The 27,182-nt window shown below is 45.0% G+C and overlaps 1 protein-coding gene across 1 annotated transcript in view; it reads right to left on the bottom strand.

Moving 5' to 3' along the window:
* LOC147905289 (uncharacterized) overlaps window positions 1-27,182 on the bottom strand; it is a 75,923-nt gene that overhangs the window by 28,133 nt on the left and 20,608 nt on the right. The window contains exon 5 of the mRNA XM_087378893.1: window positions 10,465-10,572. Coding sequence (XP_087235019.1) covers window positions 10,465-10,572 — 108 coding nt within the window. The remainder of the gene's footprint in view (window positions 1-10,464; window positions 10,573-27,182) is intronic.

Here is a 27,182-nt window from a genome sequence, read left to right as displayed (position 1 = left end):
TGATCAATGTTGCCTGGCAAGAAAATCACTTGCCGCCCCTTTGGAAGCATGGTATAATCAAACTTGTGCCCAAAAAACATTTGTGTGACCATATGTCAGATTGGAGGCCTATTACTTTGATGCCTGTAGTTTACAAACTCATTGCCAAAATGATTGTGCATAGGCTTCACAGGGGGGACGAGCATTTTCTGAGCAAAATCTTCCGAGCGTCCGAGCGAAGGAAAAAAAAAGCTTCCAACTATGCATAAATATGGCAAAAATCGATCAGAAGAAAACATAGTTTCACTTAGAAATATGCAAAGTATTATAGCTATGCCTATTTTATACAAAAATCTTTAGGTGAATCTGTAGGAATGGTGAGAGCATAATGGGATGGCTTTTGAAGAAACCCACATGTAGAGTAGACTTCTCTATGAAAATTCCCTTATGATCCTTCTTACAACTTTTACTTAATAGGGGGTGACATTGAAAACCCTCTCTCAACCTATCTTCATGAAAGAGTTTCTTCAAAGAAAATTCATTGATTCGCCAGCGAAACCCCTTTGAAGCAAGTCTCCCAAGGTAGTTTCGCTGGCGAAACTACCTTGGACAGCACTTTTGAAAGTGACATAACTTTCATATCCAATGTCCAAATATAGTCATTCAACCACTCAAATTGATCGGAACACCCCATTTGAGCACATCTATGGAGTTATATTTTGGAAAATCTTTCATATATAGTATTAAATATTACATGTATTTTATGAGAGTGATATATAAGCCCAAGTTAATACTTATTTATAGTAATTTAAACTTCTTTAGAAACATGTCCATAAATATGCTATAAAAACACTAAAAAGATATTGCCATATGATATAAATGTGTTAATAAGTAATTATATATGCATAGTATTATTACATTGAGAGTGATTATGAGGAATGTTTTTTAAAGGAATCAACACTTTTTTAAGGTAATAACAGGGGTACAAAGGGATGTCTCTAAATAAGAAAATTATGTTGTGTAAAAATGAATGAGTGACTAGTCTGTATATTTTTATGATAAAGGGATCTAGTTCTAGTGAAAATAAAAGTGTAAAAACCATGTTTCCTAAAGAAAAACATTTTTAAAAATCTCTTGAAAAACACGCTCGGATAAACCTGCTCATAGGTTTTTGCTCGTAAAATTGACGCATCCGCTTCACAGGATATTGAATGCGGGCCTTCATCCTCATCAGTATGGGTTTGTGCCGCGAACACAAATCCATGACAATATCTCAAATGCATTGACTGCAATTGAATATGCCAAGTACTCGCATCAAGATGTGCTCATATTGCAGGTAGATATTGCTAAGGCATTTGACACTGTTCAATGATGGGATTTTATCTCTCAAATCATGACAAAGTTGGGTTTTAATCCCAAGATAGCAAATGCAGTTTATTGGCTTTATTTTGGCTCTACTTCTCAATGCATTCTTAGGGGTCATCTATCTCAGTCATGGACATTGGGGAGATCAGTTAGATAGGGCTGCCCTCTTAGTGCTCTCTTCTATGCTATTGTGACCCATCCCCTCTTGATGTATCTTGATCATCTTACAAACACAAGACAGATGACTGGTCTTAAAATCCCTGGGGCTGCATCTTTTTTGGCACAAGCGTATGCTGATGATTCCTTCTTTATGCCACAAAATTCTCCCCCAGAAGTTCACATGCTTATGACCACACTATCATTGTATGGATTAGCAGCGGGATTGCATGTCAATTTTGACAAATCTAAATTGCTTCCCCTGAAACAATGTGACTGGCATTCTATTCTCTGGCCAGGACAGGTGGTGCATTCCAAAGATGTAGTCAGGCATTTGGGATATCCTATAGGATGGCATATCACCAGGAAGCAGCAATTAAAATGGATCTTCCAAAGACTTTAACATAAACTCGAATATTAGAAAATTTCTACTTGGCCACTTCATGTCAGGCTCAGAATAGTACAGTCCATTGTAATGTCCTATGTTCAGTTCTTTTTGCCTTTGTTACATTGGTCCCCCAGAGATATTTCAGCCTTTATGTCTCAAGCTATGGAGCTGTTATGGAGGACAAAAACTGCTGTGAAAGCATTGAGACTAATGAAGATGGAAATGGTGTGCTCTCCTAGGATGCATGGTGGACTTAATGTTCTCAATATAAGATATCATGTACTTGCAAGGAAGGCAACTATGCTCCATACTTTTTTCCGTCAACAACAACCATGGACTTGTATGATAGCATCCATGTGTGTCAACATGAGGACATCGGCATATGGCCATTGGACTACTGATCATTGGGAGGTTATCATTGGGAGATTTGTTAGGAAGAAACCTGGCTATCCTTTCTCTATTGCTCAGATACTTGACTAGAAACAAGTACTTTCTAAGGTCGAATGGGCTCCCGATAACTGCTCGAGGACAAACTCAATGAGGAAAGAAAGTATTCATTTGAGTGCCATCTTTGACATTCCACTTTCTTTACAGGAACCTGTTCGGGCATATAATCTCATGAAATTGGGAATTAGATACATAAATGATGTGGTAGATGATCAGGGCTATGTTTTATCTTTTCCTCAGGCCATTGCTTCCTATGCATTGGGAATGCATCATAGGTCGATATGAAAGAAAATTGTTGATTTGTTACATCCTCTTCTACCTGTTCCTCCTGTGGCCGGCACAGACAGGCTTATGGATTGGCAATTGCAACCTTCTGCTACATGCTCTCATCCTGTTCCTCTGCCTGTCTTGACCCCTATCAAAGCCTACAGGCTCCTTCAGCCTGCTCCATGGATTTAGTAATATGCTAATACTCTGTGGCATATCAGGAAGCCCCTTTCATGGTGACGCAAGAATCTCCGGATATTATGGAAGTGTAAAATGCCTTTGAAACAAAGACTTTTTCTTTAGAGATGCATGAATGGCACTTTGTCAGTGGGAATCACACTTGCCAAACGTCACATTGCACCATCCACATGTTTACGATGTCGCACTCCTTCAGAAATTGTCCCTCATTTGCTTTGGCACTGCCCGTGTTCTAGGAACCTCCTTGGAAGAATTTTAGATCATCTTCGGCTCCGTTTCCCGAGCCACAGATTTGGGAAACATTTTTGGTTATTTGGAAGATTTATGAGATCTTTGTCTCACTATTCACTATTTCTCTCATGGGTCAGATATTGAGCTCTTTGGACAATCTGGAGTGAGCATAATTTGGCATACTTGAGTCGCTAGATTCACAAGTCATATGAATCTTTCCAAGCCTCATTGCGGCAATCCTTATATGATGCCTGCCATGAGGGTGATGTCCATGCTTCGTGCATAGAGCTTTTCTTTTTATGTTTCTGATCTTTGGGTTACTCTCCATTTTGGAGACTTCCCATCTTGTAAATTCATGAGAATATAAATGCACTGGATTTTACCAAAAAAAGAGTGTGTTTGTGCACGTGTGTTTGTGTGTGTGCATGCACGCATGTGCATGTGTATCACGTGTGCATGTGCATGCGTGCACACGCATGTGGGTGGATGCATGTGCATGTAAGTGTAAATGTGCATGTGCACATGTGTGTGTGGATGCGCATGTATATGTGCATGTGTATGTGCATGTGCATGTGCATGTGCATGTTTGTGTGCATTCATTTTGTGTGCACATGTGAGTATGCATGCATGTATGTGTGCCCAAATGCATGCATTTAATTCATAATATGTATAATCGATGTTGCTCCTTCTACCAAAAATGAATATGCTGAACTCTTTATTTGTGACATGCATCATTATACAACTCACATATTTTTGTATTCCTCCCTTTTGCATTACCATCTAAAGGTGTCAAATACTTCTTCCGAATATGGGTAAACGTATTCAATAAGCAAGAGCTAAAGCAATTCATGTTAACTACATTAGTGAAAATATCATTTAAGGGATAGTGGCAAGTCCATGGAGCTAGGATTATGCCTTGGAGCCAAATAGGCCCAATATGATTGTAAAGAATGAGGAAAGAGAGTAGTATAAAGGGAATAGGGTTGGCCCTCCCTTCAAAAGGTGGCATGTAAAATAGGCCAAATGATTGACTTTGGTCTTCACTTGTTGGTTGCACACATTGGAATACAAGCTCTCCTCCTGCTCCTTGGAGTTGTCTCTTGTTCCCTCATAGTGCCTTTTGTGAATGCCATGGTCTCTTCTCCTCTTCCCTTATTCTTATGCTCCTCTTCTGTGAATGCCACGGTCTCTTCTCCTCTTCCCTTATTCTTATGCTCCTCTTCCTTCTCCGCTTCCCTCTCCCCTCCCTCTTCTTGTCTTTATGGATTCACTATCATAATAAGCCGGGAGTCACTAGCGTGATACTAGTGGATGACATTTGCATGCATTGCTCTCAACCCAGATTGGCTTAGAGGAATACTCCATTAGAATTCTTGCAAGATCCCCATGACACGTGTGTGTCACAACCTTATTGGGCTCAAAAAAACTATGAAGAAATTCCCTCAATGTCATGTAATCCATCAAATGGATTGACAACAATGCTTTATGTGGAGATGTAAGACAAAATGTCATGCAAAACTTCTGACTTACAAACATGGCATGGCAAATACATAATTTGATGAGAATACAATAAGAGTCCCACTCAAATCAAAGATGGGACTTATGGTGGAGCATGCAAATACACTGTACAGACTCTCCTAACACAAACACCACTAGGATCTTCCATGAATCCATACTGACACTTCTTCCTACTAACTTACATCTTACACTTTTCTTTTTCTTTCTCTTTCTTTGAAAGGACACAAGTACTCAGCTCCACTCCATCCACCTAATAAAGGGTCCAATGAAGACCTATGGAGCACTGCGAACGGGAAAAATTCACAAAGGAATGATCATTATCGACAACGGTCTAACAACCATGATCCAAGGGACTGGATCAAGAACAAGAAGGAGGGCATGTTAACTTCATTAATGGCAATGCCATTTGATGGATAGCAGCATGTCCATGGAGCTAGGATTATGCCTTGGAGCTAAATAAGCCCAATATGATTGTAAAGAATGAGGAAAGAGAGTGGTATAAAGGGAACAGGGTTGGACCTCCCTTCAAAAAGTGGCATGTATAAAGGCCAAATGGTTGACTTTGATCTTCACTTGGTTGCACATATTGGAATATAAGTTCTCCTCCTCCTCTTTGGAGCTGTCTCTTGTTCCCTCATAGTGCCTTTTGTGAATGTCATGGTCTCTTCTCCTCTTCCCTCCTCCTCCTTCTCTTCCTTCTCCACTTTCCTCTCCCCTTCCTCTTCTTGTCTTTATGGATTCATGATCATAACAAGCTAGGAGTCACTGGCGTGACACTAGTAGACGGCATTTGCATGCATTGCTCTCAACCTAGATTAGCTTGGAGGAATACTCCATCCCAATTCTTGCAAGATCCCCACGACATGTGTGTGTTGCAACCTTATTGGGCTCAAAAAAACTATCAAGAAATGCCCTCAATGTCATGTAATCCATCAAATGGATTTACAACAATGCTTTATGTGGGGATGCAAGACAAAATGTCATGCAAAACTTGAGACTTACAAACATGGCATGGCAAATACATAATCTGATGAGAATCCAATAAGAGTCTGACTCAAATCAAACATGGGACTTACGGTGGAGCATGCAAATACACTGTACAGACTCTCCTAACACAAACACCACTAGAATCTTCCACGAATCCATACTGACACCTTCTTCCCGCTAACTTACACCTTACACTTTTCTTTTTAATTCTCTTTCTTTGAAAGGTCACAAGTACTCAACTCCACTCCATCCACCTAATAAAGGATCTAATGAAGACCTATGGAGCACTACGAACGGGAAAAATTCACAAAAGGAATGATCATTATCAACAATGCTCCAACAACCATGATCTTTTCATGATCCAAGGGACTGGATCGAGAACAAGAAGGGGGCATGTTAACTTCATTAATGGCAATGACATTTGATGCATAGTGGCATGTCCATAGAGCTAGGATTATGCCTTGGAGCCAAATAGGCCCAATATGATTATAAAGAATGAGGAAAGAGAGTGGTATAAAGGGAACAGCATTGGACCTCCCTTCAAAAGGTAGCATGTATAAAAGGCCAAATGGTTGACTTTGGTCTTCACTTGTTGGTTGCACACATTGGAATACAAGCTCTCCTCCTCCTCTTTGGAGCCGTCTCTTGTTCCCTCATAGCGCCTTTTGTGAATGTCATGGTCTCTTCTCTTCCCTTCTTCTTCTCCTCTTCTTCCTTCTCCACTTCCCTCTCCCCTCCCTCTTCTTGTCCTTGTGGATTCACAACAATTGCAACAAGCTAGGAGTCGCTGGAGTGACACTAGTAGATGGCATTTGCATGCATTGCTTTCAACCTAGAGTAGCTTGGAGGAGTACTCCGTCGGCTTCTGCAAGATCCCCACGACACATGAGTCACCTTCGGAGTCTACACAATTCACAACTTTGATAATTTCTTCTTGTAAAACCCTAAATTTGAAATAGATAGAATAGGCTGTAAAGGTCACACATGATGGGAAAATCCTAGGGAAGAGGACTCCCTATTGAGTTCCACAAAAATTTTAAGGATCTTGTCGTACCTTTCTTCTACTCCTTTGGTAGGAAAGTGTCATTGACCAATAATTGCCCTGGTGGTATAATAAAGCTAATGAACAAGGATGGAAACAAAGAGGAGATAAGAAACTAGAGGCCCCTAAATATTCTCAGTTATAGCTACAAGATATTTGCAAAAGCACCGACATTGAGGATCCACAGGTGAACAGACAATTGGATATTGTAGGAGCAGAAGGTCTCCATCAAAGGTAGACATCTTTTGGAAGACACAATCAACATTTATGGAGGGGTATGCTAGAGAAATCCATTAGACATCTATTTCCACAAAGTGGATTTTGATAAAGCTTATGATAGATTGGAATGGAACATCTTGGTTCAAGAAATTCAAGACATGGGACTAGGTTCTATGTTTGTTTCATGTGTTAAAACCCTAATCACTTATGCTAGTTCTCAAGTTTGTGTACATGGGGAGATGTCTCAATCCTTCCTTCTAAAAAGGTTCATAGGCAAGGTCATCCCTATGTCCACCTCTCTTTGCTATAGAGTAGCTAGCTCTCTAGGCTGGCTCATTCAATAGCAAGTGGAATAAGGAAGGATTTAAAGGTATTGAAATCCCTTCTCATAAAAAATTGGTAATCCATTAGTTTGCTAATGATATAAATCTAACCCCTAGGAAGACCCATTGATATAATTTTGAGGCATTGGAATATTTGAACATCTTTTGCACTACTTTGGGATCAACGAATAACCATGCCAAATAGGGTACTGCATGCACCCTTCTTGCAGATGATCATGAAATTTTGGATCAATTAGTATGTGTCAAACTCTCCCCCTTGATGACATCCTCCATTGTGTGAAACATTTGTTCCTACAATATAAGGTCAAAGAAAAGGGGACCTCACTCACTGCTCCTCTCCTATGGATGCAAACTTGAAACCCTCCTAGTGACTATGAGAAGGGGGAGGCAACCTCTATCGTCTTCTTAGAAGCTAAGTCTTGAACTAGGGGAGTGGGCCAAGTTGAGATTGAGAGAATGAAGATGAAGATATGACCAAGTCAGATGGCATCGGCATAGAGGTGTGCTAGGGCACTCAAGAGGCTGGGCAGGAGAAGGGAGAAGCGGGGAGGTGGAGGAGGGGAAGACTACACTACGAGTGGAAGGTCGGAGAAGGGAGCAAGGTCTACTATAGCAGGGGGAGGTGGACGGGGAAAAGACTATGAGTGGAAGGGGGGTGGAGAAGGAATGAGTAGAGGGTGGTTGGTGAGGGTGATCATCAGCTACATTGTGTGACGATAGTGGGGGGCAAGTGCAAGGAAGGAGAGGGATGTACAGGGGGAGCAATGGGGGCAATGGGAGGTGGAGAAGGAAGTGAAAGGGGGGGAGGATGTAGGGATGGTTGAGAAGGGGTGGTAGACATGGGGATTAGGAGGGGCGGGGGAGGGAGGATCTAGGGTAGCTGAGGAGGGGTTCGGGTAGGGAGGAGGGAGTCACATGTGACCTACCTTTGAAAGTTCCTTGTGAACTCCAAAGCAACACTCAAAGCAAGTTTGTTAGAAGTTCAAAGAAGATCTATCCCTCAGGTTCTAAAACTAGCACATAAAGTGAACAACGACCAAATATTTTGTTGCATTTATTGTATCGACATGTATTCTAGTTGTACATAGACTAGCATATACTTAGGCGAGATCGAACTCACCAATTAAAGTGATACATTGCATGAAATACTCTAAGAGAGTAATACCCTCATATTATCATCTATTTTCACATTCATACATCTGACATACCACCTCATTACTTTTAGTACTGGGGGCAGTTCATCATATTAGTGATTCACTTGTAGAGTGATCTCTTTTGGATTTAGCATAGGCACACATATCCTGAGGGGGATCTTGTGCCTACTGATAGGAAGGAGGAGCTCATGGAGGGCCTATACTCACCTAATGTTGGACACAGCATCTGTGATTTTGTAAGGCCCTTTTTCATGGCTTCTTCTAGTCCACCTTGGTCTAACCTCCCATGGAAGGCTCCACCTACTCGTGTTGCTGCCTAGCCAACCATTTGGCTCTCCTCTCAACTCTCAAGTTGTTGGCCCTAGTGAGGTTGTGGGTGGGTGGAGGCCTAACCTATCCCCAGAGGAGTCAAGACAAGTCCACACAAGGTGTCCCATCTATTTTTGAGGATTCATCTCAACATCATGTTTGATATTGTGCATAGCACTAACACAAAAGAGCACTAAAAAGGAAAGGGTGGGAAACCTTAACCCTAACCCTAAAGTGGTTTGTATACATTCTTTATTTTCAACTAACTCTAGTGTACAATTAGTCAGTACAATTAGTCATTTGCGGTGTGCTCTCTAGCTGTGCCCTCTCTCCTCATCTCCACTCTTCTCCTCTCATCTCTCCATATTTGTTCATGGTATCAAAGCTCCCTTTCCTTCCGCTGAGGCATCGTGATCATTGCGAGATTGTGAGATTGTGAGAGATCAATAGATTCTTGAGTGTTCTCTAGCATCCCAAACTAGAGGGCTAGAGCAAGAGGAATCGTAAAACATTTTGAGATTGAGCGCCAACCCAACTAATGTACAACCTGTGGGCCCTTACGAAGACCCCTAGTGCACAAAGCAACATCGCACAAGAACCTCATCTAAGAGCTAATAGCAGACCAATGCAAAAAAATACCCCCATGACCACGTTTAAAAAAACATAGATGCAAGGGGGCTGTTGCATCTATGGGGCCAACAGGAAGCCCTCAAAGATAGGACAAGAGCATCAAAAGATGGGGGAAGAGATGCAATGTGCACGTTTTACAAGGAAAGGATGGGAAGGAGAAGGGGTGGCAAAAAATAGGGTGGGAGGTGGTGAAGACAAAAGAGGGGGGGCAGAGGGGGTGGCAGATAGGATGCGCTACAGAGACTAGCAATAAGAGAGGGTGTGGGAGATGAAATAGAGAGGGGGGTGAAAGTGGAAGTACAAAGGGTTTTGGTGTAGAAGGAACTCGAGCATGGAGCGAGACAATGCTATATACATATATATATTCTTTTAAAAAAACATAGATGCAGGGGGATGCTGTATCTATGGGGCCAACAGGAAGCCCTCGAAGATAGGATGAGAGCTACTTGTAAAATCCTTTATTGCAGATATATATAAATCACTTTTTTTAGCCCCAAAGAAAAAAAGCATATGGAATTAAGAGCAGTAACATTAGTCATCTTGACTCATGCAATGTTGGTTTTTTGTTGAGTTTATGCAATGTTATGTTATCAACTAATGTCATTTATTGTCATTGCTTCCATCTCCTTGATCAAGTGATTTGAGTGTTTACCAATCCAATTAAAGTTTATCAAAGTCCGAATCACTTTATTTATTAGTTTTGTTATGCCAAAACAAAAGGTTGAGTCATTCCCCGTCTTTAATCTTGTGTATTCTCACTCAAGACTTATATTTATTTTATATAAACATAGGGGTAATATAATTTTAAATATCCAAGCATGGATAAGATTATGGAGCTATTTGTCATATTTTTAAATTGATATTATAAAAACTATAAAGAGAAATTAAAAATTACTATGTTTGTTACCTCAACTTTTATTATTTAAGATGAACTTTAACTTGCAATCATATTGAGTTGATCCAAACCTTTACAAGCCAATACAAATGGTGTCCTATTGTCGAATTCATCGCTCTTTCTAGTAAAAATTGAAGTAGACTTGAGTTGTTGTATGGCTCATACATTAGAGCCTACATCCATAACATGTTGTAGGTTGATACATAGATCGTGTATATGTTTTAAGGATGCAATATTGTAACTCAATTAATTCAAACATTTATATTAAACATGAACTTAATGATGTTTTAAAATGGATACCAGTTTCAAACTTAAAAATTAAATCAATCACTTACCTGAACTAGCTGTATCAAGATTAATAACACTTCATCATCTGTTAAGGCATGTAATCTTTCCACTGCATAAGCCCTTACTATTTTATCTCCAAATTGAGGACCTAAAAGCTTTACATGCAAAAAATATAGGTAATATGTTATGATCTTTTGTTTAAAAATATATACATTAATATGGTCAAATCTATTGTTAAAAAATATATACATCACACTTTAATATGGTTAGATCTAGTGTTCCTAAAATTCTAGTTCAAAATTATCCTAGATGACAGTTCTCGATTCATCTAAGAGTAGCTACTGCTTACAAGAATATAAAGTAAATATGTTAATAGAAGGCACTTGCATTGACATTATTTTCAAAAGGGCAACAATTTTCATTACATGAATGTATGACCTCGTTAATTATAATAAATAATATTTGATGTTGTAAAAATGTTTAAATCTAAGTCCTTGAACTCTTTGCCTCTGAGCAAGTGGGGCAACTCCATGAAAGAAAGACTCTCTCCCACTGTGTTGGTCAATGTCTGAGCAAAACCTCCCTAGGAGAGGTTGGGTCTCTCAATGGTGTGTCCAATTGTCAATCTGATAAGGTCCTTGAAAACAAGGGGCTGTTGCCTCCTCTCTTCAAACGACGTGTGATGCCTATGATAAAGTGTCTGTCGCGCTACAAGTCTCACCTCTAAGCTCCTACCCAAGCAAGTATCCCTCATCCTAGAAAAAATCCACCTAGAAATGGTTCCTAAGGGCCGCCCTAGATCTCATGAAGTTTGTGGAGTAGCTCCTTCCATGGCTCACTTTGGAGTGGTGTCATGGCTGTATGATCTAATGGGGACTAAGGGCTTAATCTAAATCATCTTGGAACCCATAATCATTTATTGCCTCTCAAATCATCGCTAATTGGTGACTAATAGTTCACTCTCTTGGAAGGGTGCTAGGTGCATGGCTATCAACCTCACAAGTGTACAAATAGCGACCCCTTCGTCGACGGGTCCTGAAAGTGTGCTTGAAAGAGTTGTCGCTCTAGCTGAGCTAGAGCACTCTGCCCTCGTGTACGTTGTGCTCTGGTTGCATGGGTTATCGTGAAGACCGGTCCCGCAAAGATGCCCCTAGATACGTGTCCAATTGCACAATCTCAAGTGGCTCCCTTGGTGAGTATTGCCGTGAGGTGTTGAAAAGAATAACCTTGGTCTTGCCAAGGTTGACTGCCAAGTGTCTCTCCTTGGAGAACACCTCTAAAGCATCTAGTTATTTCTGTAGGCCTGCTACCGAGGCAGATATGAGGAGTATGTCATCTATGTATAGCAATATTTATATCATCAAATCAACTAGCAGCGATCCCACCTCTCCCAAGCGGTCAATGAAAGTCGTGATCTCATTGATGTAAACGCAAAAGAGGGTTAGTGAGAGGGGGTCCCTGGTTGACTCTGATCGTTCTCTCAACCCAAATTAGACAAACCTCGTTGGACGTGTACTCCCCCTCTGAATGACTCAAATAGGCTCATCATACCCCAAATCATAACTCCTGAGATCTACATCTCTTGGAGTCTCCTAATTCTACGAGCACATGAATTTGCGTCAAAGGCCTTTCAAAATTCTACAAAGCAAGCATAGACTTTCTGGAACCTCGATCTCACCTCCTAAACGATGGCTCGTAAGGTTAAAATGTGGCCAAGGGTGGAGTGCTACCTTTGAAACCCATCTTGTCTTAAAGCTCAATGCCGTCGTGCCTCTATGTGGGAGCTAATTTCTCTCTCCAACACTGATCCATAAATCTTAGCCAATGTGTGTCAATCATGGGAGGGGGTTAATGGTAGTTCCCAATGTCCATGGGGTCTCCTGCTTTGTATATCGACACAATGGTGATGGTACTCCAAGTAGGTGGAAAGCCTTGCCATACAACATGATTGAACATCTGCGCTAAGAACGGTCAAGACCTCCTGCCCATGCACAAAATGCTCAGTCCGCAATCCCTCGTGATCTGGACTCTTCAGTTACAATGCATCTCTAAGGGATCAGATTCAAAAACAAGAAGCCTCACCTACCTATCCCTCGTACGTGTGTTGAAGTCAACTAGAAGGTTCTCCCCCTACCTAAAGAACACTGTGATGTCATCATATATCGTCTCATATGGGTTGTGACCCTTTGTGGTGACCTCATGAGCATATGATGATGCATCTAGGGAAAAGGAGCACACTGCAAATAAAGATTGGCGGTGCACCACGAGGATGAATCTGTATCCACATGTGCCCTACATATTCCTCCTTCCGCATCATGGATATAAGTGGTCTCAAGTGTGATTTGAAGAGGATAGCCACATCCCTAGAGCCTCGTGTACAGGTATCTCTCCTCATTTCCTTCCTATGAGCCGACTCCTAGGTATATTTTGTCACAATGGGCAGTCCTCTCTCTTGACTCTCATGTGTCTTGGTATAGAAAATGACACCTCTAGACAAATAGTATGAAAGATTGAGGTGAGGCTAGAGTTGCTGCTCCTCCCAGCCTCTTCCCCTACTACCCCCTCTTGAGCTCTCCTCTTAGCTTAGCCCTCCCCTCTCAGCCTCTCTTTCCTCTCTCAGCCCCTTTCTTCCCTCGCCCTCCCCTCTCCCTCTCCCGCCCTGCCCTCTCCTTCCCCCCAGCCCGAAGCTCTATCCCCTCCCCCAGGGGCTGCATCCCTGCCCCGCGCCTCCCCTCCCCCTACCCCAACTCCCCTCCTCCCTACCCCGCCTCCTCCTCTCCTCCCCACTCTGCCTCCTAATCACCCTCACCTCCGCGAATCCCCTCCTCCCTACCCCGTCTCCTCCCTCCCTTGCCTTCTACCTACCCCTGCCTCCCCTCCCCCTACCTCAGCTCCCCTCTCCCTACCCTGACTCCACTCCTCCCCCCTAGGCTGCTACCCAGCCCCCCTCTCTCCTCCTCTTCATGCCCCCTTCCCCTCTTCCTATGCTCCCCTCCTCTCAATAGGGGTTTGTCGGACAGAGCTCCACTAGTTCAAAGACCAGCATGAAAGGAGCAAAACAAAATCCTCCTATAGCGCAGCTGCAAAGGGTTGTCTTTGAGCAACGTGCTCATAGCCTTTGGGGAATCGAAAACTACTTGGAAAAATCCTCGTTCCAACAAGCAAACATCTAGGGGGTAAAGCTACAACCATCCAATCTCTCGCTTGTAACATGGAAGGATGAGATAGATAGATGTGTGCGAAGAGTGTAGTAGAGCTCTCAAGCTCTACGTCCTTCTTGAGCTGGTGCAACTCGTCTTTTTAAAAAGTGATGGTTTTTGTGGCAGGTGGAATCAGTCAAGGATTGGCTGAATGGGAGTCAATTCGTCAATCAAGGATGAAAAGGCCACTCCCTTTTCATAAGGTTCCCGGACTTCCTTATGTTTTTCATCGCCTCCTCACTAAGATCCCCAATCCCTGGGTTGCCTTGTTTTGTAGTAGAGGCAATCAAATCAGACGGGTACCTAGAGTTAGGGTCATCATCGATGATCCTAAAATAGTTGATGATGCTCTAGCACCCGAATGGTTCTTTCTTTTGACAAAGAGTCGAAAGTGCAGGTAGACAGGATCAGTTTAGGACTTATAAGACCTTTGGGAACCTCACTAGGGATTGCCTCAGAAGAAGAGGCCTAAAAAGCCTTCTCATACAGCTCCTCCTTGACCTCCTCTCAAAGTGCTCCTCCACGACAGAGTGTTAATATAGTTCCTCCATGAGAGAGTGCTCCTCTAACACCAACTTTGTGCTCGACACGTGCTACACGACTAGCACCTGTGGTACTTGTTGTCCTTCGATGGATTTTGGTCTCAGTCTGCTGACCTCCACCACCTATAGATCAGACAGCTTCTGCTTCGGATGCTCTAGAGATGCCCCCATCGAGGCTACAGAAATTCCTATTCATGTTGCAACCACCATTGCTACTTCTTGTGCAGTTTTGGAGACTATTGCTCAGGAGGATGCCCCAATTTCATCCCCCCTTCTCGACCCAATCGTAGCTCCTCACCCTTAGACCCTTGTTGATGTATCACCAGATTGAGGAGCCATTGCAAGCTTTCAAGGTCATGAACCCTTCGAGAAGCCCCATGTCTCATCCGCATCCCCCTTCATAGATAGAGGGAAAGGGGTAGTACATTCCACCTCTCTAGTTTCATCTGAAGATATACTATGTACCCTATGCCAGGCTTGATTCATATAAACTCTTTTTTAGCCTTGGTCGATCTTTTGGACTTTCTTGAGGAGGATTTCATGCCTTCTACCTTCAACAAGGCAGTGATTGGTATTCCAATTGGCAAAATTGCCTCATCTTCAGGTGGACCAGTTCTTTCACCCGCGACAATTAGCCTTTAGTTGGCTCCCTCCCTCACCATTTGAGGAGGAGGTCTTCCCCCATTGAGGGGTTTATCTCCACCACTAGGTCGGGTAAGGTGTTACACGCTCCTTCCTCATCGATGAGAATTGTTAGTTGGAACATACAGGGTCTTGGTGGTGCGCCACATTGCCGGTCTTGGTGGTGCGCCACATTGCCGCCACAAGTAGTTGATTTGGAATCACCTTCATCTAGGTGTCACTCGTGGCTCCATTCATGTTCTCTTTATTGAGGAGTACAAACAGGATGCCAGAAATTGCACAAAGTCAGGTAAATTTCTTTCAGGTCACACTTTCTAATCATTTGCTTTGGGCACTAGGGGAGGTACCTACATTTCCATTTCAGGTTCTATTTTTCCCCTGGTTGTTGGTCACCAGGATTTCGAGGAGAGGCTTGGCCATTCCTTGCTGGCCATGTCTGCTGCTACCCCGGGCTAAACTACCCCCGAATGGGATAAGGGTTCAGCCTAGCTAGGAGTTAGAGGCCTCCTAGAACTACTAGTTGTGTTGCAACCTGTTAGGTGTTAGAATATGAAGTCAAAGTGTGAGTTATTTGGAGTGTACTAGGTCTCTAGGTGGTGTTTCTAGTATCTTACACTCTAGAGCTCAATGGATACTTCTTTTGACTAGGGGACGTAAGGTTCGCCTTCTCAACCTTTACACACCAGACAATAGAGGGATGGTGTCCTCTTTTGGAAGGATTTTCTCTCTTGGTCCGCCATTGCAGATTCTTGGGTCCTTGAAGGTGAGTCAACTTAGTGGAGTTGCCTTCAAATAAGAAAGGGGGCAAAGAGGGTGGCATCCAGTCATTCGAGACAGTAGCTTGGGATTGGATTGCGCCATTGCAGATTCTTGGGTCCTTGGAGGTGAGTCAACTTGGTGGAGTTGCCTTCAAATAAGAAAGGGGGCAAAGAGGGTGGCATCCAGTCATTCGAGAGAGTAGCTTGGGATTGGATTGATGATGCCTTTCACACTCAATCACAGTTACTCCTATTTTGGTAGTCCAACAGGAGGCCGCAGATCCATGCATGGATTGACAGGTTTATGTTGATGATTGGGCTCTGGATAGGGTGGATCAATATGCAGTTCTCATGGGGTTTCCACCTCAGATCACTTTTTGGCTGTGTTGATGATTTCGGAGCCACATTTGAGAGGACGTTCTGCGAGTATTAGGATTCCATATGCCTTTTTATGTAGAGGAGAACCTCATAGAGGCAGCTTTGTAGATTTGGGTATCTCATGTGTAGGGTGGAGTGACCTCCCCCAGATGTGGCTGCGGCCTTGTTTGGCATTAGTGCCTTTTCTCATTCAATTGCTAGTACCACAAGATGTAAGATTCTCAGATGAGAGAGAGGTGTTCGCTAGCAATTGGTTGCTTTACAAAGGGAAGAGAAGAAATGGCCTACAAATGCTTGGATACATGAGCGCCTTGCTGCAACAAGAGCTCATCAACATATTTTCTCAGAGAGCTTAGTATGCATTTCACGCACGCGCGTCATTTTGGACTGAGATGGGAGGTAGAGTCAATAAACATTTCTTCACTACTCATGGCCCTAGGCATAGTAGGGAGAGTGTTCCACAGTTCATTGACTCGGACGAGGTTTTGCAGACATATCTTGATGCCGTTATGTGCATAGCTACATACTTTTATGTCTCCCTTCTCATAGCGGATCCTGGTACACAGGCTACAGATGATGCTAGATATGCTACATGGCAGTGTATTCCTGTGTTGGTGAAACCAAATATGCAAGCCTCACTTGATGCACTATTCACCAACATAGAGGTCAGGACTATGCTTGTTGCCCCTCATAGGCTCAGACCGGGTTTCACCCTCCTTCATCACATTTTGGGATATGCAGATGAACCCTGCAAGAATTTGGGATCGGGTGAGATGCCTGACTCACAATGGGTCTCATCCATCTCATCCCAAAAGGAGTGTAGAAATTTGGTGTCCCTATGACCTATCACACTTTTGGGAACTTTCTACAAAATCCTACTGAAGCCATTAGTTGGTGTTTGCATCCCATTCTTCCAGATCTTATTCTTGACACATAGACTGGTTTTGTGCATGGAAGATGCATCTTTTATAACAATTTCACATTTTGGGAGGCTTTTGAGTGAGATATGTAGAGCAACCAGAGGCTTGCCATTCTACTCCTAGACTTTGAGAAGCATACGATAGCGTAGATTGGGATTTGCTTGAAGGCACTATTCACTCTTTTGGATTTACAGATGCTTGGATCAGAGGGGTTTCCTCTCTGTACAAATCGGCCCATAGCCATGTACTTATTGGTGGAGTTCGAGGAGAGAGATTTTAGATTTCTAGATCAGTCTGCCGGCAGGGATGCCCTCTAGCCCCTTTTCTTTTTATGTTTGTGGCTAAAGCTATGAGCATCTTTCTTAGATCTCAAGTTGACATTCTTGGGCTGAGACTTCCCATCAGACGAGAAGAAGAGTTTCTAGATAGTGAGTTGGCTGATGATACATATATTTTTTTGGATGCCACTGATGCTCTCTGCTTTCAGGACAGCTTTGGATTTATTATGTACGATGGAATAAAACCAATGGTTTATGGGTCTGTGATGAGGACACTCCTGACTGGGGGATGAATATTGGTTTCACTTGGGTCTAGAGAGCTGTTCCCATCAGGTGTTTGGGATGCCAAGTCATCTTGGGTATCTCTCCTTTGCAGCTATTTGCTCCTGTGTTGGAGAGCAACAAGAGGAAACTCCTTTTTTGGAGTCTAGCCAGACTTGACTTAGCATTCAGGGTGGTGGTTGTCAATCCGGTCATAGCTTGATTTGTTTTCTCTTGTTGGAGCCATGCTGGAGATTGTATCACTCAACTTAAGAGGTCTATAAGGACCTTTCTTTGGAGTGGACTTGATGGCACGATCGATATTATAGCCAGGGTGGCTTGGGATACAGTTATTCTTCCCATTCGAGAAGGTGGGTCTTAACATTATTGATTGGACTTGTAGTGCAGAGACTTACTCTGCAAGGTGGTGATGAGGGGACTTTTGCCAGGGCAAGAACCGTGGAAGCAATTCTTCATTCAATGCATTCACTTGTGTACACCATCATCAGGAGAAGATTGGGCAGGCAGCACCAAATGGATCTTTACTTTAGCCAATCTTAGGTCTTCTTCTTTCCCTCTTATGGCTGCTATCTTGAAAGCTTGGACCAGTAATCTTCGAAGAGTTCCCCCTTCCTCTCGGGAAGAGATTGATAGGCAACCTGTCATGTGGATGTTGGTATATGTGCAATCCCCACCTTTCATATGTAACCACCAATGTGAGCACTGGACATTGGTAGGATCCTAGTTTTGACACTAGATGAGGTCTCATGGTGACCATTTGATGGTTAGGAGATGGTAGAAGGATCAATGTACTCCTCGAGTGTTCAGAGGCAACGCCCTCGATCCTCGGGGTCTGTGGGCAACGCCCCTAGTGGGGGTTTAGGGGCAGCGCCCCCGATGGAGGTGTGGGGGCAACACCTCCAACGACGGGGTCCGAGGCCTATCGGTGGGCCTTGGCCCACGACAGTATGCCCTCTGTTACATGCGCACAATCATTCACGTGTGAATTTGCCCTCGTGCGCGTGATCGGTGGTCGGTGGTCAATGGTCTTTGGTCAGTGGTGAAAGTCAAGCAAACATGTGCCACTGTCCTCACACTTAGTCACGCACTGTGCTAAGTCAATATGCATGTGCCACCGCCATCCCACCATTGTGGTGGAATTGGTCTGCTACGAAGGGTTGTATAAGGAGGCCACTTCTCAAGCCTCAACATCGAATGCCAATACCCCTACCTCTAGTCCTTCTCCATCCAGAGTCTGTCTAGATCGCCATCGAAGCTATACTGGAGAAGGACTGGAGAGCGCACGGGTGGACAGCACCATCAATTGTATTTTATACAAAATTTTTATTCAGCTCTATTGTGCCTATCCTCTTGTTATTGTACTATCGTTGTTGTCAAAAGATCTCTCTGCTGCATCATATTTCTACATGGTATCAGAGCACTAGGTGCTTTGAGCAGCGATAGTGCAAGAAACTCCATTGCAATAAAGCTTTAGTCTGATGGTTGCTGCTGCTACTGGAAATTCTGGAGTATCTGTTGTTGATGCTGCTGCTGCTCTTGCTCCAACGATTCGGATTTGACCACCCACCTTCACGGAAGGCAAACTTGATGGTACAAACTACACTCTTTCGAAGTTCAAAATAAGTGCAATTCTAGACTCATATGAGGTGCTGGAGACCATTCTCGGGAGTGATCTAGAACCAGTTGGCATTGCCGATCCTGCAAATCCCAGCAACATAATTCCTCCTGATGCTACTCTTCTTCGAGCATGGAAGCCGCACAATGCTGATGCACTTTGCGCCATCGTCACAAGTGTGGCCACATCGGCTATGTTGTGCTAAAGGAAATGCAAAAGAAAGGGATGGTTGCACATTTGCTTGCAACAATGACAAATAATTGGGAGCCATGTGAAGCTTGTTTGATGGGCAAGCAAGCAAGGAAGCCATTTCCACAAGAGACCAGAAATCGAGCAAAGGCACCTCTACAGCTGGTACATGCTGATCTCTGTGGTAAGATGTCTACTACTGCTTTGGGTGGATCTCTCTACTTTATGTTGATAGTCAACGATTATAGTAGAAAGATGTGGGTGTATTTCCTTCGAGATAAGGCTCAAGCTCTTGAAAAGTTTAAATTGTCGCACAAGCTTGTAGAAAATGAAACAGGAAAGGTCAAGAAGTTTCACACCGATCGAGGAGGAGAGTTCACGTCAAAGGAATTTAACAATTATTGCAATGAACATGGCATTAAGAGGCAACTTACTGCTCCCCATACTCCTCAATAAAATCCTATTGTAGAACATTGGAACCGAACACTTGTAGAGATGGGACGTTGCATGTTGAAGGCAAAAGGGCTTCCCAACACATTCTGGGCTGAGGCAATAAATACAGCTGTCTATATTCTCAATCGGTGCTATACAAAGGCTCTCAAAGGGGTGACTTCACAAGAGGCATACTCGGGTAAGAAACCTTCAATTTCTCATTTCCATACATTTGGATGTGACTGTTATGCACACATTCCAGATGCAGTAAGAACCAAACTAGATGCCAAGAGCAGGAAATGTATCTTCTTGGGATATAGCATGGAGTCAAAGGCCTATCGACTCTATGATGTAGAGACAAAGCAGATCATTGTAAGCCGAGATATGGTATTTGTTGAACGACCACACTCAGTGGTGGATACAACTCTAGCCACTTCATCATCAACTGAAGAAATAACTCGCCATTTGCCGACCCAAAAGTATGAATAAAGTATTAAGGAGGAGGTGTTCTCTGATAGTGAGGACCAAGAAATCCAGCCTGTTGCACCAATCACACCACAACGAAAGCCACAACCAAGGTGGGTGTAGCAGCTCTTTGATGATCAGGACCCAAAATCTATGCAAGAAAGTCCACAACCCGATGGACCTCGAAGATCAAAGAGAATAGAGGAGCAACGCCGATCAAGGGGATTTTTGGAGAGTGGTCATTCCTTTCCAAGTTATTGCCCTTCGACGTGTAATTGAGGATGCCCTTGTCTTTGATGTCCACTCAGAAGACAGGCTATCCACATCCACATGACATTTTGTTGGAGTTTCCTTTTCAGCCTGTGAGGATTTTAGGTTTTGTGGAGCAGGAATCTGACTCACAGTGGTACCTTGATCCTGAACTGCTTCTTATTGCCGTGGGTTCATAGAGATTGTGACTCTATGGAGGTGTGTCCACAAAGTTCTTATAGTGGGGCCCCGGGTGTTAGAAAATGAAGCCAAGTTGAGTGTGTTTTAGTGTGTTCTACTAGGAGCTCTAGTAGAGTCTTATGTGTGAGTGCCACGTGTCATATTGGGAGATATCCCATAAACACTTTGGTATTCTAGTGTGTGTCTATCCTATATATGATTGTATGTGTGTGTCACATCAACACACATCAAGGAATCTACATCAAGCTTTATCAATGTGAGTCTTTCCATTTTGGTCTATTGCTCATTTCCATTTCCTTTCACTTTCATTATGTTTCCATTTGAGTATTATCTTCTCTCTCCCTAGCGTACCCTCTCTCTCTTCCTCTCCCTCTCCACCATGTTCCTTCATGTGGTATTAGAGCCATCCTCCCTCCTCCCTTTCTTTCTTCCTCCATCCTTCCTTCTCCTAGTCTTTTCCCTCTTGCTCCTTGCTCTTCCAAGGGATTGAGGTGAGGGAGGCCTAGAAAGAGGAGCTACTCTCCCTCTTTCCTCTTGGAAAGCAGTCCTTCTTCCTTCACCCTTAGCCCCTCCATGAGCTACTGATCTACATCAACTTTGGAGTTGTTTTTGTGAAGCTGCTACATGATTTGCTGCGGATTTCTGCTGCGACTATCAACCTCGAATTTGCTGCAAATATTGCTTAGATTTGGAGCAACTTGGTCATCATTCGCGTGGGCATTAGTGGGCTTCTTTGTAGAGGAAAAGACAGCTCGTTTTTTTGCTCAAAAGCAGCCCATTTTTTGCTGAAAGACATCTCGTTTTTGTTGTTTTGGGGGCGTTTTTGTGAGGGAAATAGTTGCTTACTGTTGTGGAGACATTTCTACTTGGTTTCCCTAAAAATGACCTCATTTGGATCCCATTTGTGAAAAGATGACCTACTTGAAGAGTGTTGCTGTTGCTGTATTCACGCCTCAAGAATGCCCAAACTGCAACATGAGCTACTACCTACGCTGTTCCAGCTGGTTCGATGCCTCTTCCTGCCCCGACTACAAGCTAAGTTGCTGCTACATCCCAGATTATTCTAGCCTTTGCTCCAATCTCGCACTTCAGCTCGTATTGCTACATTATTTGAAGCAAACATGGGGTATTCCAAAGCGGGAATTGTCATTGAAAAGTTTTCTAGTAAGAATTTTCCAACTTGGCAAACCAAGCTGAGGCTTTAGCTTATGAAGGAAGGTGTGTGGAAGGTGGTTAGTGGCAAAGAAAAGAAACCTGAATCTGATGAGAAGAAAATTCTAGCATGGGAAACTCTCAATGGCAAAGGTCTTTCTATCATTGGTTTGGGTTTGTCTGATGACGTTATTCATCACTTGGATTTTGATGACACCGCACATGAATTGTGGAACAAGCTAGAGCGCTTATTTGGCAACAAAATTATCAACTCCAAAGTGTTTCTCAGACAGAAATTCTTTAAGCTCCACATGAAGCATGAAGATTCTCTTATTGCTCACTTGAATCATATGGAATCCCTCATCACCCGACTTGCTTCTTTGAAGGTCCCTATTGAGGAAGATGATCTGATGGTTGTCCTCCTTTCCAGCATTGAGGATATTCCTCAGTATCGTGATATCATACCAACGCTTCATGTAACACAAGATATGTCCTTTGATGAAATGGTTGCAATGCTTCTCGATCATGAACGAAGGCACAAGAATGTGAGGGGCAGGCATTATATTCCAAGGATAAGAATCCATTCAATCTTTAAAATGTATGTATTGTAAGAAGCTTGGCCATACAGAGGACCGTTGTTTCTAGAAGCTCGCCAAACAACAATCCAAGGAGCATGCTAACTTGAAGATGACACTTCGACACCCACTTTTTCTCTCACTGCTCATCTCTGAAATCTATCCCCACTTACTGTCATGTATCTGCGAGCTACTGCTCCTCCCCGCTCCCTTGCTGCACCCTCTCCCTCAGCCCGTCCCTCCCTCTCTCCTCTCAGCCTGCTCCCCCGCCCCCTCCCCCTGCCTGCTCCCTCGCCCCCTCCTTGCTGTTCCGCCCCCTCCCCCTACCTGCTGTTCCGCCCCCTCCCCCTGCCTGCTGTTCCGCCCCCTCCCCCTGCCTGCTCCCTCGCCCCCTTCCTGCTGTTCCGCCCCCTCCTTGCCTGCTCCCCTGCCCCCTCTGCCTCTTCGCCCTCTCCCTGCCTCTCAGCCTGCCCCCCCGCCCCCTCCCTTCCTCTCCGCCCCCTCCCTGCCTGCTGCTCCCCCGCCCCCCTCCCTGCCTCTCAGCCTGCCCCCTGCTCCCCCGCCCCCTCCCTGCCTCTCCGCCCCCTCCCTGCTTGCTCCCCCGCCCCCTCTCTGCCTCTCTGCCCCCTCTCTGCCTCTCAGCCCGCCCCCTCCTCTCCCTCTCCTCCCCCTTCCCTTCACTCCCCGCTCCCTCTCCTCCCCCTCACAGCCTGCCTTGCCCCCTCCCTCTCCCTCCTCTCCCTCTCCTTCCTCTACCTCTCCCTCTCCTTCCTCTCCTCTCCCTCTCAGCCCTCCCCCTCCCAGCCCGCCCCCTTCCAGCTTCTCCTTCCTCTCCCTTTCCTATTCCTAGCCTGCCCCCTCCCTCCCTCTCAGCCTGCCCCTTTCCCCTTTAGCCTCTCAGCCTCTCCCCTTCAACCCTCCCCTTCTTTCCCCTTCCCCCTGCTCCCTCCTCGCCTCCTTTCCCTTTCTTCTGCCCCCATTTTCTCGTGCAGCTTTTTTTGGAGCGGAAGGAGCCTTTAATTTGTTAGAGTCGGCCTCCTCGATTGGCGATGGATACTCCGTCAGCCAATCCTACTCCACCTCCACCGGCCGCAAAAACTATTACCTTTTCTAAAGACGAGTTGCAGTAGCTCAAGAAGGATGTAGAGATTGAATGCTCTACCACGTTGCTAGCACGCATCTTCAGGTCTCACCCCTCCAGATCCCAAGCCAGAGACTGGATGCTTGCGGCTCTCCCCCCAGACCTCACTCCACGATTGTTAGATGTTCGTCTTCTGGGACGAGGTTTTTTCCAGGTTGTTTTTGACACTCCAGAGGCTGCGAGCACTGTGCTCAAGTTTTTATACCTGGGACACAGGAAGATCTTCTTTGAAGCCTTTCATATTGGTTTCGACCCAGTGGAGGCAGATAAGAAAATCTTCTCGCTCTTCATCAGATTCCTCGGGCTTCCCCAGGTTTACCATCGACTTCTTTCTGTTATTGGGGAGCATTTTGGCGTAGTTGCTGAGATCCCACCCCTCCCTAGGTTGCCATTGACTGCAACAGAGGCAACCAAGGCTGATGGGGTTCCTAGAGTTAGGGTCCTTTGCAAGGATCCTAACCTCAAGATGGATCACGTTATGATCCAGCACCCGGATGGTTCCTTTTTTCGCCAAAGAGTACAGATTTCAGGCAGACAGGACCAGTGCAGGATTTGCAGGACCTCTGGACACTTTGCCAGGGATTGCCCCAGGAAGAAGAAAAGGCCCAAGAAGCCCTCTGGTACAGCTACCGCCCCATGGCCTCGACAGGGGGGACAGGGGGGTTTTATAGGTCCAGCACTTGCTCCTCGACCTCGACAGAGGGGTGGTACAGGTCCAGCTCCTGCTCCTCGACCTTCGCATGGCGGTCCTCCTCAGACTGGTGGTGGTACAGGTCCAGCACCTGCTCCTCGGCCTCGATAAGGGGGTGGTACAGGTCCTTCACCTGCTCCTCGACCCCCACCTACCTTAGGAACACGCGACGCTCTCCAGTGGGTTTCGGTACGTGTGCAGATCCCTCCTTCAATTCACGAGGGTACTTTAGTGGACTCTGCTTCACCTCGAGCTGTCCCTCCAGTCTCACCATGCACAGTCCGAGATGCTGAAGCTTCGACCTCCTCCCCGGTTGCAGCTTCTTCCCTAGATCCAGTGGTGCCAGATGCTCTTCTTGAGGCAGGAGAGGTCTCCGCGGCTGGGCAGACACAGGATAGAGAGCATTCCTCACTTCCTCCCTTGGATAGGGGGAAGGGGATAGCTTACACTATTGATCCTCTTCCCTCACAAGGGATCCTTCGCACTCCGGTGTCTGGCTTGCTCCACAGGAACTCGTTTTCAGCCTTGGCAGAGGGTTCAGATTTCCCAGAGGAGGAGTTTGTGCCCGCTACTTTTGGGGAGCCAGTGATTGGGTTTCCTGTTGACAGGGCTTCTTCTTCAGGTGCCAGGATTCTTTTCCCTGGTGATTTTCCACCACTTGGTTCCATCCCTCCCTCCTCGAGCAGGAGGTCTTCCCCTGTTGAGGGGTTTGTTTCTGCGACTAGGTCGGGTAAGGTGTTCCACTCTACATCATCCCGTCGATGAGGATTATTAGTTGGAACATATAGGGCCTAGGTGGCATCCCACATCGCTGCCGTAGACAGCTGATCCGGGATCAGCTTCATCCAGGTGTTACTGGGGGTTCCATTGATATATTATTTATTCAAGAGCACAAGTTGGATTCTAGAGATTGTGCCAAATCAGGCAAGTTGCTTTCTGGCCATACTTTTTGGTCGCCTGCCTTGGGCACCAGGGGGGGCACTTCTATTTTAGTTTTGCAGTTGGTTCTCCCCTTAGTTGTTGGGCACGGAGTCATCATTCCCTCTAGAGCTCAGTGGATTATTCTTTTGATTGGAGGGCGTAAGGTTGGTTTCCTTAACCTATATGCCTCCAACATTAGAGGGGAACCTGTCCTTATGTGGAAGACTTTGCTCTCCTGGGCCCCCATTGTGGATTCATGGGTGATTGGAGGTGACTTTAACATGGTTGAGTTACCTTCAGACAAAAAAGGGGGTAGAGAAGGGACTTCACTCTTTGGAGAGAGCAGCTTGGGATGCCTTCCTTTTTCATTTCTGTGGCAGAGATACTTAGTGTGATGATGCCTTTCTTATTCAGCAACAGTCCCTCCTGTTCTCTTGGTCGAACAGGTGGCAACAGATGCCTATTCATGCACGCATTGACAGATTCTATGTAGATGACTGGGCACTAGACAGAGGTGGATCGGTTTGCACTGCTGCTGGGGTTTCCACTTCAGACCACTTCCCTGTTGTGCTGGCTATCTCAGAGCCTCACTTGAGAGGCCGGTCTGCCGGCATTAGGATTCCAGATGCCTTTTACACAGAGGAGGACCTTACAGAGGCAGCCCTGCAGATATGGTTTGTTCATGTCCAGGGTGGGCAGCCATATCCATCACATGTAGCCGCTGCCCTTTCTGGTATTAGCGACTTCTACCGCTCAGTTGCTTGTACCAGGAGACAAGATATTCTCAGACGTGAGATTGGTGTTCGCCAGCAGTTGGCAGCTTTGCAGAGGGAAGAGCAGAAACGGCCTTCAGATGCTTGGATTCAGGAGCGCCTTGCTGCAGCGAGGGCTCATCTGCAGTTATTGCTTGATCAGAGAGCAGAGTATGTCTTTCATGCACGGGAGTCCTTCTGGATTCAGATGGGTGGTAGAGTCAATAAACACTTTTTCTCTACTCTTGGCCCTAGACATAGTAGAGAGAGTGTATCCTAGCTTATTGACTCACATGGGGTTTTACAGACAGAGCCTGATGATGTCTTACGCATAGCTTTAGATTTCTATGCCACCCTTCTTACTACTGATCCTGAGACACACGATAGAGAGGATGCTAGACACGCTATTTGGCAGAGTATCCCTGTGTTGGTGAATCCGGGTATGCATGTTCTACTCGACGCACCTTTCACCAACACAGAGTTCAGGACTGCACTTTCAGCCCTTCACAAGGGCAAGTGCCCAGGTTCAGATGGCCTTACCCCGTCTTTTTTCATTGCATTTTGGGATATGATTGGAGACTATATTACTTCAGCCCTGCAGGCCATTTGGGACTCTGGCGAGATGCCTGGGTCGCTTACAGAGGGTCTCATCCACCTTATCCCAAAAGGAGGTAGCAGAAATTTAGTGTCCCAGTGGAGGCCTATCACACTTCTGGGGACTTGTTACAAGATTCTGGCCAAGGCTATCAGCCTCCGTTTGCAGCCACTTCTCCCTGATCTCATTCATGACACTCAGACGGGATTTGTGCATGGCAGAAGCATTTTTTATAACATTTTTTCTTTCTGGAAAGCTTCAGAGTGGGCCATGCAGAGTGGCCAGAATCTTGCCATTCTACTTTTGGATTTTGAAAAAGCTTATGACTGAGTAGATTGGGGTTTTTTGGAGGGCACCCTTCTACGCTTTGGCTTTACTGATGCTTGGATCAGAGGTGTTTCCTCTTTGTACAGATCAGCCCACAGCCAGGTACTTATTGGTGGGGTAAGGGGTGAGAGATTTCAGATTTCGAGATCAGTCCGTCAGGGATGCCCCCTTGCTCCTTTCCTTTTTTTGTTCGTGGCCGAAGCTATGAGTATCTATGTTAGATCTCAAGCTGACATCTTTGGGCTGAGACTTCCCATCAAAAGGGAAGAGGAGCTACTTGACAATGAGTTGGCTGATGACACAGCAGTTTACTTGTATGCCACTCCACAGACGCTCACTTCTTTCAGGACAGCATTGGATTTATTTTGCTTGGCAGCAGGGGCGCAGATAAATTGGCATAAATCCAATGGCTTTTGGATCAATGATGAGGACACTCCAGTTTGGGGGCTTGACATAGGAT

The sequence above is a fragment of the Dipteris shenzhenensis genome, chromosome 1 (assembly GCF_047967505.1).
Source record: "Dipteris shenzhenensis isolate YYH24624 ecotype China chromosome 1, Dip_SZ_1.0, whole genome shotgun sequence".
NCBI classification, from domain to species: Eukaryota; Viridiplantae; Streptophyta; class Polypodiopsida; order Gleicheniales; family Dipteridaceae; genus Dipteris; species Dipteris shenzhenensis.
Note: the sequence above shows the minus strand (reverse complement) of the source record. Positions and strands in the feature narration are given on the sequence as shown.